The sequence below is a fragment of the Odocoileus virginianus genome, chromosome 17, assembly GCF_023699985.2.
Source record: "Odocoileus virginianus isolate 20LAN1187 ecotype Illinois chromosome 17, Ovbor_1.2, whole genome shotgun sequence".
NCBI classification, from domain to species: domain Eukaryota; kingdom Metazoa; phylum Chordata; class Mammalia; order Artiodactyla; family Cervidae; genus Odocoileus; species Odocoileus virginianus.
In genome coordinates this window covers 38,378,758-38,401,631 of record NC_069690.1, presented here as the reverse complement: position 1 = coordinate 38,401,631, position 22,874 = coordinate 38,378,758, and the positions used below count along the sequence as shown (strand labels likewise).

At 38.6% G+C, this 22,874-nt stretch overlaps 1 protein-coding gene across 5 annotated transcripts in view; it reads left to right on the top strand.

Annotated features, from left to right (window-relative positions):
• IKZF3 (IKAROS family zinc finger 3) overlaps positions 1–22,874 on the top strand; it is a 90,436-nt gene that overhangs the window by 60,042 nt on the left and 7,520 nt on the right. For 2 of the 5 annotated variants that reach the window (XM_020898190.2, XM_070479409.1), the window contains exons 4-7: positions 1,656–1,916; positions 2,826–2,993; positions 5,010–5,126; positions 14,616–14,732. In XM_020898190.2, coding sequence (XP_020753849.1) covers positions 1,656–1,916; positions 2,826–2,993; positions 5,010–5,126; positions 14,616–14,732 — 663 coding nt within the window. Of the gene's footprint in view, positions 1–1,655; positions 1,917–2,825; positions 2,994–5,009; positions 5,127–14,284; positions 14,502–14,615; positions 14,733–22,874 lie in introns of those variants that run through there. The other 3 variants (XM_020898193.2, XM_070479411.1, XM_020898192.2) reach the window with 3 other exon arrangements.

The following is a 22,874-nucleotide window of genomic DNA, read 5'->3' as shown; positions in this document are numbered from 1 at the left end:
CTTTGAAACACACTGGATGTTTCCTGCAGCCCTCCATCTCTTCTAATCAAAGAGTAAAAGGTTATGAACCATGAACCGTGGTGAGAAGCAGGGGAACACTACTGCAGCAATGGCTCCTCTGTTGGTGGTTAGGCCCTGTCTTGCTCTATTAAGCAAACACAGTTAATATAGATGAAAGGTAACCTTGATAGAAGTGAAAATTGAAACTTGAGTAGAAGGTAGCAAGCCAGGCACAGCTGCAGTTATACTTCCTCCTATGTGGCAACAGGAGCTGCACTTACTGGTGTTGTTTGGAAGGGATGTCATTTTTTTTAATATCTTTTCTTCAAAGTGTTTTGGTCTTTAACATCTACACCACTAACAAGGGAGTGTGGAATATGATATAAGGAGCAAATTAGACTCTTATGTGTCAGAGTGCAAGGGCAAATCCAAGTTCATTGTTCTAATTCCAGTTCATCTGCTATTAACTGGCTGTGTAACTGTGGGCTAGTCCCCAAAACATCTCTGTTCCTGGATTTCCTCATCTGAAGAACAAGGGTTGGATCAGATGATCTCTAAATTCTCTTCCAGCCCTGAAATCCCATTGACTTACGATTCCCATGGAGTATTACAATTTCCAGTTTTTAAGAATGAATTTTTTTAAAAGTGAGCATTTATGCAGCATGTTTTATATATGAAAAATCCCTTATAAATATTTATTTTTATTACATCAGGCAAATATTTTAGGTTTTCTTAGTACCAGTACATAAATTTTTGCATTCTTCATTTCTTATGTTCTTCAGCTTAAGAGTGTTGCAACTCTTATTGAAATAGTACCTGATCAGCCAACTTACTTGGGCCAGCCACACCCCTCCTATCCAGTGCTTTATTCTAGGGCTTCGAGTTTAGCCCTCCCTAACTTGGGTATTGGTTATTGGTGCTGTTCCCCTTGCTTAGGTTGAGCTTCATTTACCTGTGTCAATGAAAGTGACTCCTTAGAAGCTATGTTAAAGGATTACTTCTCCTTTTATCTTTCTCAACAGTATTTCACTAGTACTGCCAGCTTCCTCTACGTTCAGCGTTGCCTCTTTATCAGTTCCAAGAGAGAGAGAGATAAGACTCATTTTAGCAGTTTGTATACAAGGAAGGGGAAGAGGCAAAGCATGGCTTAAAATCAGGAAAAAAAAAACTTGTTAATTATTCAACTCTCAGTCTTAGTGGCTTAAATTAGATGCAATTGAAGAATTAAATTAGTATTTTCTTCTTGAAACCAAAGAACACATCACCTTGCAGCCACCAAAAAAGGTAATAAATCTGAGAACCTTTCTTTTCCCCCGGTACTGGAGAAAAATTGCTCAAAATGTTTTTTTCATAGTTGCTCTGAGAAATCATAGCTAAAATCTGTTAACTCTAATTTTCTGAATGGCCTAAAATGCTGTCATCTATTTTGTATGTGTTTGTGTGTATGTACACGTGTGTCTTGTGTTTTCCCCTGACCGTGGCTCTGAATTCAAATAATCAGTGATCATCCTAATGCCGTTTTCTTGTTTTGTAGATGTACAATATTTTTAGCTTCATTTGGTATTTAATTGTCAGTTGTGGGTCTCTGTTCTTTCAGCTGCTTTGATAGCTGCAAAAACAATCATTGTTCATTTCTTGCATTTTCCTCCCTGCAGATGATTCAATGAAAGTGAAAGATGAATACAGTGAAAGGGATGAGAATGTTTTAAAGCCAGAGCCCATGGGAAATGCAGAAGAGCCTGAAATTCCTTACAGCTATTCAAGAGAATATAATGAATATGAAAACATTAAGTTGGAGAGACACGTTGTCTCATATGATAGTAGCAGGCCAGCCAGTGGCAAGATGAACTGTGATGTGTGTGGATTATCCTGCATTAGCTTCAATGTCTTAATGGTTCATAAGCGGAGCCATACTGGTAAATAGTCTGTTCTACCCATTGTTCTGAAAACTGTCCTAATTCAGCCACATAAGAAAAGAAGTGGTGTAATTTAGAACTTAACTTTTGATTACTTTTCATTGATTTTTTATATGATTCTGATGTCTCTTTCCCTCTCTGCATTTCCATTTACCTAGTGATTTTTATTTCTGCTTCACCATGCATTTGACAAGCATATCACAAATGCTATGAATAAGACTGTAGAGATCAGGGCGTTCTAGGTCAGCCAAATAGTTTTCTTCAGTAACAAGTGGGAGTTAAATTGTGTGATATGCTTTTTAAGCATCTTGCATATATTTTGCATAACTTTTAAAACAGCAGATCTCCTTATTGTATTGGGTTCAAATTTGGTAGATGAAAGGATTCAATTTTTATTAACAGTTTAAAAAATTTATTTTCAGACAACAAAAAGGCAGTCTATAGAGATGCATGCAAACTTAACACTCCCGCCAAGCCCAATAGATTTCATCTAACATAGGATATGGAGACTTTAAAAAGCATTTCTTCAATTAAAAAAAAAAGCATTTCTGGCTCTCTATACCTTATTAGGACTTCAGTCTGTGACTCTTTTTATAGATTGAGATTATTTAAAAGGAATGCTAAGTAATGCAAAAACTTAAGTCTAGAAAGCACTTCTAAAGCTATTCATTTTTTTTGCTCTGATCCAAGGCAAGGTGATACCTAGCCTTGCCAGATGAATGTTTTTTCTCTTCTAGAAGGAAGATTCCTTAAGTCAGTCCTAGGCTTCCCTTGAAATACAGCTTCCATCTGATCCCAAAATGAACAGAAACTATCTTAAACATGAGCTTTTGCCATAGGCATCGAATCTGTGCATATGCTTCGCCAATTGCCGGGTGACCAGAAATCTCCTTTTTGTCCTTTTTAAAGGTGAACGCCCATTCCAGTGTAATCAGTGTGGGGCATCTTTTACTCAGAAAGGTAACCTCCTCCGCCACATTAAACTGCACACAGGGGAAAAACCTTTTAAGTGTCACCTCTGCAACTACGCATGCCAGAGAAGAGATGCACTCACAGGTCATCTTAGGACACATTCTGGTAAGTGAGAGCAATGAGCATTCCATATCTAGTAAATATGTGTTTCTCCGTGCCCATTGAGGAAACTAGAAAGAGTTAAGTATGGAGGCTTTAATCTGTCACTCCGGTTCTGAAGGGTTACAACAGCAGAGACCTCTAGGGCTAATTACACTTCCATTAAGACATTAATTGCTCTCCGTCTGGCTCAATGGGGATGATCATCTCCTTACCATCTTTGCACCCCTAGAGAACAGAGTCAGACAGGAGAAGCCTGCACTGTAAAAATGCTTTTTTAATTTTTGCAAAAACATTATAGCCTTCAGTATTTTTATGGCAAACTTTATTAAAAGATTATTTTTCTAAAAATATACACACACACTATTCATTCAAAAGTCTGGATAAAGTAAATGATGTACAGTTTGTAAATTGTATAAAACTGTAAACTGGGTATGAATCTCTGTTGAGGGTAAATTTTGGCTAATCTGGGCTTATTTGGGGAGTTTGGGCCATTCTGGCCTAGATTTTCTTTTTTTTTTTTTTCATAGATATAATTAAAAATATAACATTATATTAGTTTTAGGTATATATGAGCTAAATTTCTTAAACCTAACTTTCTTCTTGATCACCCAATTTATTTTTAATCTCTAAAAGATGAGCCACAATAAGAATTCATAAAAAGCTATGTTCTCTCTTGATGTTTTCACTCCTTATTTTAACCACATTAAACTAACATTTAGAATTTCCCTCCTAGAAAAATAAAACTGGGTTTATTTTCAAATTTGGGACCTCATGTTCTTGATGTTATCTGACAAAATTTTAATTGAAGGGAAAAAAAAGGGCTTGTTTTTATGTTAATCCACATTCTGCTTTGACTAAAACCCAGCCCTAAACCCGCAACTGGTCACAATTCAGAGACTAAGGATTAAACAAATCAGCCCCAAGAAAACCCACTGTGAGAGATGGTAAAGGGTAAAAGAAGGGTTTCTTTTACAGCTCATTGTTCAAAGTAATGAGTTAAGGCTGAGTTTGGTCCCAAAAATTAGAGTAGTTCTTTTCTATTGCTTTTTCCAGGTAAGATCCAACAATGGCAGTTATTTTTAAGATTCTAGAGGACCTCACTTTATGTAGAAACTTAACATTCCTGGCCCCAGAAAACCTGCATTTATTTTAATTTGTGATTCCATAAGGATCTTTTAGTGCTTTAAGCCCAAAGGCTCTATTTTAAACAGAGCAAGAGGACTTGAAAATAAAAAAAAAAATCTCAGTCCCTAAAATTCTGAAAAATTTCTGGTGTACATTTTATTGACAAGTCAGAAAGGTGAGCCCTGCACACAGAGTTGAAGTTATTATTTATAACAGTAAGGCATTTGGAGGAGTTAGAAGATTAAAGGTGGCCTGTACTATGTGGATGAACTTTTGAGGAAATTTTTGCTTTGTCTTATAAATTAAGATGAAGTCATTTTTTAAAATTCCTTCTTATTTCTATTATTCAAAACGATCCTCAGTTGGTTAGGTCAGTTTTTATTAATTGAGCCCAGACTTTGCTATAGCCACAAGCTACATTTATTGAAATAGGTCAGTGCTCTAAAAAGACTTTTAGTGGCTAATACCCACAAACTGCAGCATTCTTTACTTACAGCCAGCTTGATGTCACAGAATACAGGATCTCTTCCTACTTCATTCTTAAACCACACGAATCTCCTTGAAAAATAAAATGTTCCTTTTTGTGTTTTTTTCCTGAAGAAGCAAGATTGGATTTGGAGCCAAAACACTGTGCTCCAGGATAGTCATTAAGTCTAAATCCTTTCATTTGTGGAAGGAACCTATCCTTTCAAAGAGTACATGACAATCAATCATAGGCTATAACCTTGTTTCAGTTTACTGAATTTAAAAGTAATGTAGATGCACAAGTATCCAAGTTCTCTGACTTCTCTCAGCAGTCTCCTTCCTAGGGGACAGTTTTCACAAGGGCCCCAATACACCGTTTGTTCTATAACCCTTGAGGGTCACTGAGTGCCCCTTGTGCTCTCCTTATAGTTGAGAAACCTTATAAATGTGAGTTTTGCGGAAGGAGTTACAAGCAGAGAAGTTCCCTTGAGGAGCACAAGGAGCGCTGCCGTACATTTCTTCAGAGCACTGACCTGGGTGAGACTGGTGAGTTCATGCAACACCTGTTCTGGACATATTTAGTGAGCACCTGCTGTTCTAGGTGTTAGGTTGCAATAGTAAACAAAATACAAAAAAACCTGCCCATGTGGAGTTTATATTCTCATTGGGAAAAACAGACTAGAAACAAAATGAAAAATTAACATACAGTTTTGTTTGATGTTTTGTAAGGTGGTAATTGCTATTGAGAAAAATAAAGCAGGTACTGGGGGCTGAAGGTGAGTTAGGAGAACCATCAGCCAGCTGACCTTTTAACAGACTTAAAAGCATGAGGAGAGAGCCCTGCAGATCACTAGGAAAAAGCAAGTGCAAAGGCCCTGGGGCTTGAATTCAAAGAAGTGTAAGTAATCCTGTGTGGCTGGAAAAAAGTGAATAATGGGACGTGAGGCCAGAGAGGAAATAGGAAACCAGATCTTACCAGGCCTTGTAGGCCATTGTAAAGATGTTGGCTTTTACTCTAAGTGAAATTAAAAATCTTCAGAAGGTTTTGAACAGAGAGGTGACATGATTGGACTTCTCATTTGAAAAAAAATCACTCTACTTGCTACTGAGAATAGGTTGTATTGGGAGCAAGATTAGAAACTGGGGAGTGCAGTTAGGAGGCCATTGCAATAATTCAAGCAAAAGAAAATTGTCTTGGCAATTGTAGAGGTGGTGCAAAGTGTTCTAACTCTATATAGTATAAAGATAGAACCAGCAAGATTTCTTAACAGATTGATGTACAATGTGATGAAGAATGCAGTTGCCATTAACTGAAATGGCAAAGATTGAAGGTAGAAGCAGCTTGAGGGGTGGCTAGGGCAGAGTTCATTAAAACCACAAGGATTTTCTTTGCACAGGGCCCCCAAATCATGTACTTGTCCACTCATATGATTTATTGTGATGTTTATAGTTGGCTCTGGGAATTTCATATTTTATTCCATGTTTTGAATTACATGCCTGGTGGCAATTGGTTGAAACACCAGATGTCTTTCCGTGTATCAGTTGTGGTTTTATTTCCTTTCATTCTTGAGTTGAAACGACCTGAAACCTTTTTGTGTAACATCCCTGCAGTTGTCCTTTGACCCATATAATTGGCCATCAGCCTGGTTGGGCTTCCTCACTGATAGTTCAGTTGGTAAAGAATCTGCCCACAATGCAGAAGACCCCGGTTCAATTCCTGAGTCAGAAAGATCCCTCGGAGAAGGGATAGGCTACCCCCTCAAGTATTCTTAGGCTTTCCTAGTGGTTCAGATGGTAAATAATCTGTCTGCAATGTGGGAGACCTGGGTTCGATCCCTGGGTTGGGAAGATCCCCTGGAGGAGGGCATGGCAACCCACTCCAGTATTCTGGCCTGGAGATTTCCATGGACTGTATAGTCCGTAGGGTTGCTGGACATGACTGAGGGACTTTAACTTCACTGGTTCTGCAGCTTGGATTGCCTGCTATTTTTATTTGGTTACTTGAACCAGTTGCTTATTTAGAGTAGGTATAAATCTTCATGGGATCTGGTGCTTGATGGTAGTAGTTGCAATTGAATAGTTTGAAAATTCTAAAACAGAAAGATTACAAAAATGTGACAGAAATAATGTGAAACTCAGGAAAAATGGAGTGGAAATCTTGAGTAGTTTAACTGTACCCGTTTTGAGTGAAAGGAAACTTTTGTTTTAGATAAAGCCTATTTTATGGTGTTAGGAGCTGGCCAACTGAATTCCATTGGTGTGCACTGCTTCTGCTTTTTATCCTGATGGCATGCTTAGTTTTATCAAGGAGTTGTATTTCCTTCTTACCTCTAAAAAGAAATGTTTACTCTTAAAAACCTAAAACTTAGGTTTTGACATCTTTAAGCAACATGCTTAAGCTTAGTCAGCTGGGCATCTTTACTTGAAGTTCCATATTTCAGACAATAGACAAAACTCTTACTGTGAGAAATTCTCAAGTTATGAAACTCTTATATTCCAAGTAGAATCATTAATATTTAAAGCAAGACAAATTAAATAGAGCATCTGATCCCACCTCTTCATTTTAGAGTTGAGAATACTGAAACTTATAAAAAATTCGATGACTTGCTTAAAAATCAATAGAACTTTTGTTGTTTTCATGATTAGCTATTTTTTAATTTTCAAAGACATATTGGGACATAATTCATATGCCATTAAATTCACACTTCTAAAGTGTACAGTTCAGTGGTTTTTAATGTATTCAAAAAGTTATACAACCATCACCACTCTAATTTCATAACATTTTTGTCACTTCGAAAGAAACCCTGTACCCCTTATCAGTCACTCCTGTTCCCTCCTTTTCAGCCCCCATCAACCATTAATTTACTTTCTGTCTCTAAGAATTTGCCTATTCTGAACTTGTCACATGAATAGAATCATAAACTGTGTAGCCTTTTATATCTGCCTTCTTTCACTCAGCATAATGTTTTCAGGGTTCATCCATGTGGTAGCACTTCATTCCTTTTTATAGCTGAATAATATTCTATTATATGGATTCACTGCATTTTATCCATTCATTTATTAGTTAATGGGCATTTAGTTTTTTTCTACTTTTGGAAAAATGACTTTATTAGTTATGTGTTTTTGAAGGTTATATATTATTTAGTTAGCAAAAGTAGAATAACACACATACTAATTAATAGACACTTTCGTATGTATATATGTCTTGATTGTCCTGGAAGTAGGGGAAAACATGAGTAAAATATCCACTATGAAAAATAAGTTCAAAATTAGTGATTTTGAAGAAAGATTACCACCTTACTTCCTACCCCCATGACCTTTTTAGGAATTTCAACTTAGAAAAGTGGCGATAGAGGGGCTTCCCTGGTGGTTCAGTGGTAAAGAATCTGACTGCCAATGCAGGAGACACGGGTTCGAACCCTGATCTGGGAAGTTCCCACATGCCTCAGAGCAACTAACCCCCTGCACCACAACTACTGAGCCTGTGCTCTAGAGCATGGGAGCCGCAACTACTGAGCCCATAAGCCCCAGACGCTAAAGCCCGCACATCCTAGAGCCTGTACTCAAGAGAAGTCACTGCAATGAGAAGCCCACACACCACAACTAAGGAGTAGTCCCTGCTTGCCATAACTAGAGAAAAGCCCAAGCAGTAGTGAAGACCTAACATAGCCAAACATAAATAAATTAAATTAAATTTTAAAAAAGAAAAGTGTTCAAAGAATTTTTTTTGTTATCTTCAGTGGTATAAAGTGATTCAGGAAATACTGAAATACAGAGGTTGAGTTAATTTGCATTTCATAGGTTGGTTTGATGAATGTATGCAAAACACTTAAAGTCTCAGCAAAAAAATAAAAGGCTAACTAAGTCAGCAAGTTTTGATTTTAAAAAAAACAAATATATTGTTATGGTGGTTTCAGGTTAGAAAATGTATAAAGTCACAGCTTAATCAAGAATGGTTAAACACTGCATGTCATGTTTATCTTTGATATTTCAAATAGTTCTCATGATTTTTCCTAAAATCCAAAATATAAAGAATCTTTGATTGAACACAAGCCAATCCTTTGATTATTGTCAGAGCTCCCTACGTGGTTTCTATTGTTTCCTTCTTAGAATTGGGAGTCCAGGTCTGGACATAGTGTTCAATTTTGAACCTGACCAATATAGTGTCACCAGTGGTACCTCTTACTCCTTTATCTCTAGGTTTTTTTCCTTTTTCTCTTTTTTTTTGGTTGCACTGAGTTTTCATTGCCACACTTGGGCTTTCTCTAGTTGCAGTGAGCTGGGGCTACTCTTCGTTGCAATGCACAGGCTTCTCATTGTGGTGGCTTCTCTTGTTGTGGAGCACAGGCTCTAGGATGCGCAGGCTTCAGTAGTTACAGCTCACGGGCTCAGTAGTTATGGCTCGTGGGTCTAGAGCACTGGCTCAGCAGTTGTGGTGCACAGTCTTCAGTTGCTCCACAGCATGTGGAATCTTCCCCGACCAGAGATCGAACCTGTGTCCCCTGCATTGCCAGGTGGATTCTCACCCCCTGTAGCACTGAGGAAATCCCATCACTGGCTTTTAAAGGGATGATGCTCTTCTGTGGATGTGGCACTTATTCATCAAGTGGTGTTGTTCAGTCGCTCAGTCATGTTCAACTCTTTGTGACCCTGTGGACTGCAGCACATCAGGCCTCCTTGTCCCTCACCATCTCCTGGAGTTCTCCCAAGTTCTTGTCCATTGAATTGGTGATGCCATCCAACTATTCATCAAGTGCTTCTTGTAAGTTGAAATGTAGCCTACTGTGAGAGCTGAGCCTTGGGACAAACCTGCCCCAGTCAGGAATCAGGCCTTTATGGAAGCAGGACAAATGAAAAGACCTTGGACTGGAGACCAGTCTGCAAAAGAAGATCTTGTTGGACAATAAGACTCCTGCCTTTGCTGATCATTTTCTTTTGTTCTGATAGCATTTGTTGCATTCTCATGGGCCAGGCTCTGTGTCAGAGCTATTTGTAAAGATGAGTGGAGGTTAAGCCCCTACCCTCAAAGAACTCAGTCCAACAAGGGATTGAGCACTGGATCTATTAATATAATATAAAGGTCTAAAAAAATAAAATAAAATAAAGGTCTAACAGAGACACATGTAATAGTGTTACTTCAGCTCAAGTTTCTATACCAAACATCATCAAGATACTCCCAATTCTGCTGTCTTAATGGAGTATATATGAAAAGAAGAATGAATATAGACAACCACAGATTTCATTTTCTCATTAGCTTGATCCTTATTCCAGAAAGGGACTAACAGCTGGTATAGAGATTCATTTAGCCTCATTTCACACAAATTATGAATACTTGGAGTGGGACATATTTTTGTATGACAATGAGTTCTAGCAATAACAAGATTTTTAAAGTAATTGAATAATTATATTTATTTATGAATCTAGAAGTCAAAACCTTTTATCTTCATCCTTATTGCTGTGGTTGAGATAATACAAGCATGAAAATTTCAGAAAAAATCCGTGCTTTTACCAAATAGCAGTCCAAAGAAAAAGCTGAAAATGTTTTAAATGTCTATTTTCCCAACAGATTATTCTTTTTAGAAAGTCAATACTAACTCACAAGTAGTATTCATTGTACATGCTCAAAAAGGCAACGGTTTTATGCAACTTTTTTGTTAGAACCTGGCTTGGTCTTTGATAGCAATCTCTTGTTAGACAATTCTTATTGCATAATATCACCCCTTTGTTCTACTCTCCATCAGCTACTGGCTGACCACACTATAGAAGAGACAGGAAGCAATGCCTCTTATTTGAGCTCCATTTAACACTTCAAGATCTAATGAAGGATTTTGAACAAAAACACAACAAATTATATAGTTAAATCTACAATCACTTTGAAATAGAAATGACATCATGCAACCAGTTAACTAAAAACCAGACGAACTATTAACACTTGTACAGAGATTAAAGACAGTAACTTATTCTATAATTTTGATTTCTTATGAGTTTTATTATTTATTTTTCCAACATGTCATTAAAATCATTTTGCTAATGAAAATGGTTATCTCCCCTGTTAGTCCTCTCAAGGTTGCTGGAACCAAGTCAAAGTAACAAGTAGCAAGTAACATGAAGGGGAACTGACCCAGAATTAGTCCTACTCCTACTATGCTCACTGATGAACCAAGTGTGCAAATTGTTCCTTGCCACCATCCCATATTCCCCACACCCACCCCTTGCAACATTAAACTGCCAAACACCACCCAGGAACGGATTTCCTATTTCGTCATTTAAACCCATTATCTTGTTCCCTTACTATCTTGCCAAACTGGTTTCCCTCTACTTAAATTCTGAGACATGATGTGGCAAGATAACAAGTCTAGACTGTTTGTATAAATAGACAGTTGGGTCTTAAAGTTGAAGCAGAGGACCAAACGCCAAGTCCTTTTTTTTTTCCCTTTTCAGTCTGCTGCTTAGACTCCTTGTAATCCCAAAGAGATTGTCTTGACTCCAAAGCAGTTCTTTGTGTTTTACAGGGTGCATCATTTAGTACAGCAGTCGTCCAATAACTGCAAGGCAGTAGACTGAAAGTTTGGGGTAAGAAAATGAGAGTATACCATAATCAATTGAAACTGTAGCCTTTGCCTAACTTGCCAGTTGGAAAACACAGTTAATTTAGTTAAGATTACCTTAATCTCTAGAGTATGTGCACATATACACTGAGGCTTGGCATCATGAAGCTGATATTTTGAGTGAATGGCCCTGCAGGAGGGTGTTGGTAGATGGCAGCCCTGTGGATTAGGAGTTTCAGGGACTTCCCTGGTGGTCCAGGGGTTAAGAATCTGCCTTCTAATGCAGGGGTGGGGGTTCAGTCCCTGGTCGAGGAGCTAAGATCCCGCAGGCCTCTCGGAATGGCAAAAGAAAAGATTAGTAGTTTCAGAGGACTCCTTTCAATCAAATCAGAGTTGTGGAGTATGGGAGAGTCTCCCCGTTTGCCTCAAATTATCTGTGTGTCCATAAACACTCCAGAATTTTATCTTTTTAAATGTCAGGCATTTGGTCATTGATTTCCAGAGTATGATTTACCTAGAAATGACTGTCAAGACAAGCTTGGTGAGTAACCAGGGATAAAAGATGATGTTATCTCTAAAGGTTGCCATTTAGTGACATGCCCCAATTACATTATTCAGGTCATTGTATACCCGCCTTTGCATCCTCCCAGATGTAGAGTATATAGAATATGTGTCCTTAGAAAGATGCTTGTGGTGATTGATGGTGACTGTGGACTCCTGAGAGCCAAACGGGAAAACCAAACTGACATCATAATGCTTGCAGGAAGTCCTGGGACTGACAGATCTCTGGGTGATAATGGGGCCGTGAGAGGAGTGACTGAAAGACTGAAAAAGAGTAGTGGTAAGACAGGGAGAAAGTTTAAAATTCCCAAAGTACTGTTTTTCATTCTTATTTTACTATGAATCTTTCTGATAATAAATATGGGGGGCAGGAGTGGGGTGGGGGAGGACCTTATCTAGATTTAATCCCCTCAAGCTTGCTGGAACCAAGTCAAAGCACAAAGTGAGCTGCCTCTTCGACACTCCTAAGAAAAGCCTCCTTATAACAGCCTCAGGAGCTTACTTCAAATCCCAGGCCTTTGTCTTTCATCTCTCTGCTCTTGGGGCTCTGGGTAGTGCCACATCTGGTGGTGGTTTGTGTGAAAGGAAATAATATGTATAATAGTTTCCTGTTTGGTCATTTAAACCTATCCTTGTGCTGGACAGAATTTGACCCACTTCGCTCAACAGCAGCGTCCTGTCACTAAAGTACCTGTTATTTACAGCAATCTGTCAGCTGAAGTCACAGTGCTTTACCACTAGCCCCAAAGCTGCCCATCCCCCTTATTTGGATCCTTCTTATCTTCATTTATACAAACAGTGTTATTATAGCTTAAACTGGAGGCTGAGATTTATTTCTTTAGAGCACAGAATTATTTTTGATAAGAAACAAAGTCTAGTAAATATGGTCATTGTCATCAATCTCTTATTCATTTTTGGAGCCAGATTTCATTTTATTCTTGAACTTTATTCTTGAATTGAATTTTATAATTTATTGTGTAATGACTGGCAAGGAGTTTTTAAAAAGCAAAACCAAAAAGGTGCCAATAATAAACTGAAAACTATTTAATACTTTGAATTCTTTTTTTCTGATTTGGCTCTGATCTCTCACCCTGGCTATCTTGACAGTCTTGCCTTTGAGGTCTTTCTTTGTATTTCATTTGCTGCAGAGATGGCTAGTTTTCTTCTCTCTGGGCCTGTCCATTTGTGGTTCTGAATGTCCCAGAGACCACGAAACTTGGAACATTATTTCTGTATATAGTTGTCATTGTTCAGTCGCTCAGTCATGTCCGACTCTTTGTGACCCCAGCACACCAGACTTCCCTGTCCTTCACCATCTCCCTAGAATCTCTTCATACAGTAAACTCTTTTAACTGCACAATGAGTACTGACAATTCCTAAATCTGTTTATATATTTGGGGGGGTGGGAAATTCCACTGTGCACTCATCACTTGCTTTTTACTCTAGTCCCATAAACTGATTTCAGTTTCTTCTTCCTTAGAGACATTGGGAATGTATGGATACTTCATTTAGTTTGGACCTCCGGAAATGCTTATGATAAAACAGAGAGAAATGTTTGTAGCATCACAACGTGTTTGCTTAGGGCAGGGGTGTGCATAACTATGACCCTCAGGCCAAATGCAGTCCGCAACCTACTTGTGCACATTAGGACTAAACATTTGTAAAGTGTAAGGGAGAACCAAAGAGTATGGAACAGAGACTATATGTGTCCCACAAAGTTTAAAATACTCTCTGACCCTTTATAAAGAAAAAGTTTACTGACCCCTACCTTGGACCAGCATCATATGTTAAAATTTAAAGCCTTGTATTTAGAGCAGCTGGTGTCTCTTTGAACTTCAGATGTAAACTCTTATTGGGTACTGCGTGCTATACCAGACTAAATTATACTACATTTATTCCAGTTTGATTCTGTGTCGGCACTATTTATATATTATTTCAGTGCTTCTCAATTCTTGCTGCATCTTAAAATCATCTGGAAAGCTTTAAAAATACTGTTGCCTAGGCCCCTACACCAGAGATCCTGATTTAACTGATCTGAAAGGGGACCTGGGCATAAGTGTGTCTTATATGCTTTTCAGGTGATTCTAATATTCAGGCAGGTCTGAGAACTACAGACCTATACCACTTGAAGGTCTTTTTGTGGATTGACAATCAGACCATATTGTTAGGCAGTTTTTATTCACATTTTTCATTAGAAATATTATAAAGATCCATTATACAAATTGCTCTATAATTTCAAGACAGAAGTGTTGCTTAGGGAAATTTTAACTGAGACAATTTTGAAATGTGAAGAGCATAAGAAACAGACAATGCCGAGACCAGAAAAATAGAATTTAAAAGATAGGAACTGAAAGGAGCATGCTGGAAAAAAAAGAAAAAGAAAAAGAAAAAAACCACTCAGAATTTCAATACACAAATCACTGAGTAGATTTCTTGCTGTCTGGGTAAGTGTATCTATTTTCAAAAGTGCTATTAACATAAACAGAGCAGTAAATCTGGGGCACCATCCTTTTTTTTTTTTTTTTCAAAGTTGTTAAGAAGAATTATATCAGTCTGCAGGTGTCACACGCAGTTACTCAGAATCAGAAAGAAGGCTGATCGGGGGTTAGAAGATCTCCATCTATCTATCTTTTTGCAACCAACCACGTCCAGGCTGTTTATTTAATACTTCCTCTTGCTAATGAAGGTACTGGTTGGGGATGGGTCGGGCTTTCCCATGTCAGCATAAGACTGCAAGATTTGAATGTGCCCTGGTGTTGGCTTCACTGACCACAGCAGGTACCCCAAGCAAGAATCTGAGCAGCAATAACAGGTAACAGCAGAGTTTGCATCAGACCTCTGACAGTTTTCCTTCCAGTGTATTTCTTTTTCTCTCCATTTATCATCGTGTTCTTTTCCCTCTTCTTTTTTCATTTTTCCAAACCAGCAAGTGTGGAGGCAAGACACATCAAAGCAGAGATGGGAAGTGAAAGAGCTCTCGTTCTGGACAGATTAGCAAGCAATGTGGCAAAGCGAAAAAGCTCAATGCCTCAGAAATTCATTGGTAAGAATACAACCCTTTTTCCTGCTGTTGTTAGCAGATAGCTTGAATGAGATAACATAAGATGCTTACTACCCAGGCCTTTCCTACTTTAATCTCTGTTAATCGATTTTTCCATTTACAAGTTTTATTCTTTGGGATTCACTTTGATAACTAGAGCAAATAAAATAAAATATTTTTAACTAAAAAAATATTAACTACTAAAGAGAGGAGTATTTGGTATCCAGTATCTTAAATGAAGTTGGTGTTAGAAATGCTGTTCCTTCCTCTTTATTTTGAATGACATATGTTGCATGAGAGAGTTTGTGCAATTTACACCAGTAAGATGTTCAAGATAGCATTTTTGTAATCTTTTGTAATTATATTTTACAAGTTGGTTCCCTTATCATGCTCAAACTTTTTTCAGGCTCTAAAATGTATTGTTATATTTTCTTGAATTTGATTGAGAATTGGTTTTAAAAGAATGTGGTTGAGAATGCATAGATTTAAATAACAAGGTTTGATTTAGTCACTTGTCTTACTGGAGTTAATTTTTATACCATTGGTTTTCACATTGTCAAAAAACACAGCAAGAATGAGATGGCTAAGAAATAATTATGTCCGTTAAAGTGTTAGGACTGCCAAATGGCAGAAATATTTTGTTGAACTCTCCCAGATGTTTACATAAATGTGACTATGATATTTAAAATAGATTTGTATTTGTGGAGTAGGCAGCTGAATTGAATGTATCAGTTTTGCTATAATTGAAAGTCAGTGATATTGAACAAAAATAGTTATCACACAAAAATAGACCTTCCTCAACACCAATAATATTTTAGAACCCTGTCAGTCTGTTTTTCCAAAGCTGTTGCTACTATTGATTTTTTACTTCAGTTCTTTTGTGTTTATTCTTTTCAATAGCTTTTACAGATATCAAACACCTGCCTGGTTTTTTAATCTGATTAAATTTTATTCTGGTCTAGATAATTTCTAAATTCTGGTATAATTAGTTTTTTAATTTTATGTGAATTATAGAGATATATTGAAGGAACCAATATATTTCAGAGCTACCCAGTTTGGTGTTTATGCTTATTTATTTTATGTTGATTGGCTGAGAAGTTTTTGTATCCTTTTAGTTATTGTAAGAATAAATCGTGTCAGACTAAAGTTGGTGCATTTCAGTTTAGAGAGACTCTTTCCTCATTACCATCTTCCCTCTCCTGGAGGGAAGTGTCAGAGGACATACAGTGACTTCCATATGGAGTTTAGGCACAGTGGACAAATCATGACACCATGACATTATATTAAAATATTGCTCATACATCTTTTGAGCTGTACTTGTGTAAAGAGGTTCTGGCTGGAGTACAAAAGGAAGCTTGAATTATTCTTCTGTGCCATGAGTATAATGTAATTTGGGGGATGTTTTGACTGTAGAAATGGCTGCAGCTGATGTAGATGAAGGAACGTGGGGAGAAATGGGCAAGAAAAAAATGTAAAGTGACTTAATTTCAATCCACTTATGGTCAATGCATGTTGGTTTAAGAGAATTAAAATATGAGAGACGGTACTTAGTTCATATAATTTCCTTAAACCTGTCCTTGAACTAAAGCCCTACTTAATAAGTTGTTTTGGTATTTTCATGGGTTTAAAAACACATGTTTCATATGTGCAAGTCCATGCCATTTTACTTATTGCATCAGCGATCCGTTCCATTTGTTTAACACCAGAGGGTTTTCACTCTTCCATTTCCAGACTCAGGAGAAATGCTGATCTGGTAGGTACTGATTTCTCTCATATTCTGAACCATCATGTTCTGTCTGTGCTGGCATCAGGAAACCAGTCGAGTTAGCTCTTGATTTGAGCTGAGGCAGCAACTTCAGGACTTCGGGGCCCTGAATAGCTGGGGGAATTTTTTTTTTTTTAATTGTGATAATATGCAGTAGGAAGAGCACTGGATTAGGAGCCAGAAGACCAGGTTCTGATTCCAGTTAAGTCATTTCTTAACTTGTGTGTGTTTAGACAAATCACATAACCTTTCTGGGCCTCTGTTTCCTCATCTGTGAAATGAATAGACTGAACAGGTGATGAAGTGATGGAGAAGGTCCCTCCCAGCTCCATCATTCTGTAAGTCTGTAAGACGAGGTATAAAAGCCAGCAATTATGAGCACTACTTTAAGTCAATATGTGTAACTTCAGATCACTTTTTTCTCAAGATTGTATAGATATGATATGTTATTATATATTTGTTGTATGTTATAAACCATATCATATAATTTAGGGTTTTTTTTTTAGAAAGATGTCATTTAACGTGAGTATCTATAAAACAGCTACATTAGTTCAACATTTATGTATTTTACTTAGTATATTACTACTGATTCATCCACTCTTTTTCTCCATTCATTTATCATGCAAATGTCTATAGAGCTCCCGCCATGTGTGTGATAGTCTGGTTCCTGGGCACTGTTCTCATCTTCTAGCATTAGCTTATACCCTGAACCTTAAGAGATTTTTTTAAAAAATAAAACTCTCTGAATCACTTAACTTAATCAACCTTTTTGATAGAAAAGAGTAATTTCAAAGGAGAACTAAAGGAACATTATGACACCATGCAGTGTTCAGGATGTAGTAATATAAGACATGTGGAGCTAATATCTTCCCTCCCTCTTTTCTCTCTATTTGCTCTCCAAGGCACCATTTTCTGAAAGGATTCAGCTGCCAGGCAAATGGCAATGGGTAAAATGTGAAGGAAGAATGAGTCACTCCCTTTAATCCTGGCTGATGGTTGCACAGCTTCCAGACCAGCCTTGGCTTCCCTGACCTCTTGAACTGTGAGGGTAAAGGTGAAGATTATACCATCAGGTCAGCCTGTTACTTTTCTAACAGGCTTGAGATAATTACCTGTAGAAAGCATTTTCACCCATTAGAGATGAACTGAGGAAGCAGACAGATTGTATTGTCTAAATGCATTTAGAAACACAAAAACATGCCTCTGTTGAAGAGTAAGAGTAAAATTAAATCACCCAAGGAGGAGAAAAATGAAATCACCTTTTTTTAATTCTCCAAGAAATGTTGTATCACTTTCTATAAAATGGGAAATAAATTGACACACATTCATTAGAAATCAGCATCTGTACGTCATCAAAATAATTCTTCTTAGTTATTCTTCCCAAAGGACAAGAAGACCTTGCTTTTAGCACCTAACCCCCTTAGGAACTGTCTTTTCTCTGAATCTTATTCTCCGGTTACAGACTTGCTTGACTATACTTCTAACTAGGCCATCTTCAAATACTTGGCTCAAAATAGAGGCCAGATTTCTCTCCTGGAGGGAGGAGGAAAATGACTACATTTCTGCATATTTCTTTTTCTGATTTTCATTCTTTCTCCAAAAACAGATGTGTTATTCAGACCAAAGTGGTTACCATAGCATCTCCCTATTTTTTTTTTAATTTCATGTATTATTTTATTAAAGGAAGTTTTCACGTTGAAAAGAACATGAGAAAAGATCTCACTCACGCCCGGTAAACATGTCATGAGGTTTTGACACTTCAGCAAACACTGTCGGTTCTCCCTGTGAAGGAACTAATGAGAAATTGTCTGCTTTGGTTAACAGGGTGACAGGAAGCAGTTTTAGTGCCTATTTCTAAAAGCAAAAAGTATGTCCTCCCGTCCCTTCCCAAAGGGCCGAAATCCCTAATCCTATAAGCATCCAAAGTCATAGCCTTTTTGAGCTTGAAGGAATATTAGGAACCAGTAGGTGAAGTTTGTCCATTAAGGGAGGAAGAGGGATGGGAAAGATAGAGAGACGCAGCTAGTAGGTGACAGAGCAGGGCCAGAGCCTGGGTCTATAATATGCTGCAGTGCAAGACCTTCCTTCCGCAGAAAGTCACCCGGAGCCGTACATGTCATGTGCGCTACACAGGGGCTTTGAAAAGGGGAGGATCTAGTCACTGAAAGCTGGTGGAAGAAAAATTCTTGAAGAAGGCCAGTCATTCTCTCTTAAGGGTGTGTTTTCTTGAGAAAAGAGCTGTGGTGACTCCATCAGGGCAGATGACAACCAAATAGCACTTCACGGTGACTCACAGGGGACAAAGGCTTCTGCAGCACCCGAATGTGGTCTCCAGCTCCGTTTTCCTCACCGCCACCCCCACAACTCTCTCTTTTCTCTCTCCTCCTTCCTGCTTCTTGTTCTGTGGCTTCCTACCCTCTGTTCTCCTCCTGGAAGAGGTGTTAGCCACTTCAGTCTCACTTAGAGTGAGATCAGAGCCATCACCATCATCAGATATTCCATTTACCCTACTTACCTGCCCTTTTCTAGGGGGAGGATATGTGCTTGGAGTAAGAGTAAGCGATGATACACGTGGGAAATGGTATGAAGGTATCAGCAGATACAATTAAGTGATTTGAAGAAGCTTAAAGACTTAATGAAAACTCTGGTGTTTCACATTACCCTGTTGTGATGACTATCACATCGGAATTGTTATTTTTCTAATGTCAAAATCATTTCTCCTCCTCGTCAAAAAAAAAAAATCTTTCAATGGCTTCTCATCAGAATAAAATCTAAACCACCCAGGCGTTCTGAGCCTTTCACAATCTGTCTCTAAGTTGTCTTTTCTAAATGTATCATTTCAGCCAACTAATCTTTTAATTCAGCCATAATGAACTACTCCCACTTCTATGTTATCATTCTCGCTGTCTGGAATGCCCTCCCTCCCATCTGCCCTAAACCTCCACGTGGTCTACATTCCCATACTGTCCTGAGTCCTCTCTCTGTCCTCCCCCTGCAATCCAGGCGGGTTCAACAGTCTGCTTTTCGTGATATGTGTAACTGTCTCCGCCACCATCACTTCCACCACCTCAGATTTCAAGCAGATTTTAGAGGAAGAATAAATTAGTATTTGTCCCATGTTATCTGGCATATTTGAGGTGTGGTGTGTATTTTCCTGTCTCTGCTATCTTGGCTACTCTATACTTTGTCCCATCACGTAGTATTAAGTACACTAATATGTAAGGAAATTGTGCACATGCTACATCTCCTGTTGGATTGCAATTAAGTTTGTATTCTTCAAAGCACCTATCATGGTATGAAGCTAACAACAACAACAATAATAGATCTACCACTTATTGAGTGCTCACATGTGCCAGGACTCTGTTAAGCACTTATGGACATCATGACAGCTCTATGCATCTAGATCTTTATTGAATGCATGGTCGTGGTCCATATAGAACAAAGCATAGTTGCTTTTCTGTGCTTACGGAAACCATCCCAGCAGAGAATCCAGAGTCATTGCTGGTGGTGGGATTGAGACACGGGTGAGGTAGCAGCCAGGAAACAGTTAATGCTCAAACACTTACTGAAGTACATGGGCCCATGGATCACATCTCCATTTACCAGCTGAGCAGCCTGTGCGAATTAGTCAACTTGTTTCTGCCTTAAGTCCTTCATCTGACTAAGAGATGATAATTTATCTTAGGTTAAATGAGACAATATACTAAGTACCTAGGATGGCACTGGGTATATAGTAGGGCTCAATAAATAGTAGTTATTCTTCTTAGTGTTTACACATAAGGCCCAGTGCTTGGTACTGTGAAGTAGAGAAGTAACCAGGTTAGAGGGGTGGATCTTGTCCCTGGATGCCCAAGGCAGAAGTCTGAATCCACATGCCCAGCTAAGGTTCCTTTTAGCTCTAGGCTAGGATGTACTTTCAGGTTGGCACTTAGCAGCCAAAGACCATATGCCCTCACCACATTGCCACAACTCAGGATGGGCAGATGCTCAGTTCAGGGTTACCAAAAGACTAGGCAATAGGGATTGACACCTTTAAAAGGAATCACAGGTAGGGAACAGCCCAATGAGACAGCCTGGGTTTCTAAACTTAGGACTTGTTGTTGCTATTTGTATTCTCATTGGAAGAAAACCTCCACTCCAGCCCGAAGCTGCTCTTATTAATCACGCAGAGGTGTGGTTTGATTTTGACTAGAAGCTGGACTGGAGGCTCTGAGCAGGTTTGGGAGCAGTTACACTCTTGTGGTTTGACTAACCTTTTTTATGAGTGTGTTACTAAAGAAACGTGAGCTGCTGGCTTTTCAATTACTGTAGCTTACCCCTCCTGAGTTTCATACACATTGAGTCATCGTGTCTACAGGTGACTGATAATCATCTGCACTACTCAAGTTACCGTAACTCGGAGATGAGGGGATCTGATGAGGGCAGGTTGCGTGCACGTGAAGATCTGAGGCTCTCCCATCTTCTTAAAAATGAACAATGGTCTGCGTTAACCACAGAACTCAGTCGCATATTTCCACATCCAGAGTTGATTTTCCTCTTGCTGTTTTGCCTCTTACAACCTTAGCACTCAGCTGTTTTTTGACATGTGCTGCAGGTGGTAGAGACTGTGAAATCGTTGGCCTAAGTAGGCGCAAACAAACTCTTGGGAGAAAGGATAAAAGCAGAGGTTGGGATGTGTCTGCCCCACCTCAGAAAGTTTCTGGAGCCTCTCTGATAGGCGAAAAGATAAAAAGACTTCCAGAGATTCCTAGTATTTGGAGGAACTGAGTAGAGTTAGCTCCACTGGAAAATCATCAGTAACCTTGAAAAGGCCAGGAAACCAAAGTTCATCATTTCTGTGTCACTTTCAGGGGAATGAATATTTGCGACTTAAGCCAGCTTTCAAGTATTCCAGTCTCATTCTTCCAAACTGCTCTGATCAGAGACACAGCCAGTCTGGCCCTTGAAAGAATTATTGATTACTTTGGCAAAGGTCTTTGTTTCTGTTCCTTTTTATTGAGTAGTTAAGGCACGGTGATTTTCTTGGCATATTTTTTCTCTCAGGTATTTGTCTGGAAGCTGTCAAGTCGGCCTTAAGGTAGTGGGGATGCAGGACAAATCCGTCTGATTAGGTCTTTTAGCAAGTCTTTCTGTCTCCAACTTCTCAATGTTCTGGTCCACCTTACACATTGCTGTTACTTTAATATCCTTAAAATAACATTCTGACCGCAAGCCTGTCTTGCTCCAGAACATTAGAGGTTTGCCATTGTCCAGATCTAAGCCCTACTGTTTGTTGATTGTTCAGAGTAGGCATCATTTGCTCCCACCATGTGTTACCTTTTTTCAACATTCCCCGAAATGTTGTAGGCAAAAGGCTAGGAGGCTCACAGGGCATTTGAAAACCTTGATCTATGTGGCCAGAAAAATATTTTTTTTTAGTTCTCTTTGAATCTTCCTGATTATACCAAGGAGAAAGATTTAGACTTTATTAGATATTAGTTGTCTTCAACACTAATCGCACACTCGGTAAACTCTATTTTTAGCAAAGAAAGAGGGGATCTTTGTCTACAGGTACTTAGAGTATCTGATCAAACTTTAATAAACTGCTGTGTTTCGTTGTCTTTATTTTTCATAGTTAACCTTCTATTTGTGGCAAGTGACTCTGGTTTTCCATTTATGTTGGTGATATAAAGTTTCCTTAAAAAAACAAATTTCTTTTAGCAAAAAAAGAAAGAAAACGCAAGCCAATTCAAACCAAATAAAAAACCCTAATGTCTCCTGAGTGCTCTCGGTGTGCCTGGTACTCTTCCAAGCTCTTACTAGTTCAGGTAGATACAGTCATCACCCCATGTTACACGAGGACATGGAGCCACAGACAGGTCAAGGAACTTACCCCGCTCACACCTTTAGTAGTGGTGAGGCAGCAGCAAATCCTTACCGTCTGGCTCCAGAGCTCTTGCTCTCCACCACTGCACTGCCCTGGGGCGTTGCTCCTGCACGGTGCGGAGGAATAAGTGAAATCTGAGAAATCCTTCGTGCCCTACGTCCTGATACTGTATCCTGACTCTCTCATTCCTCTTGGATGGTCCCTCGTGTCTGTCTTGATTCATGCTCATGTCTCAATTAGGATGTCTCTTCTGCCTCTCTGAAAATCTAAATCCAACCAGTTCATCCAGACCCTTCTCAAACTTTAGATTTTCTAAGAATACTTTCCCTTCCGAAAGTACTCCTGATGTTTTTGTATTCCCTTAACATTTAAATAGATAGTTTGTGCCAGACTGCCCTGCCCTTGCCTTATAATCATTTTTACAGAAGACATGTTCCCCCATCCCCGCTTAAATGCCTCAGACATGGCATTTAGAATAAAAGCTTCTGTAGAGCAAGGCAGCCCTTTCTAAACT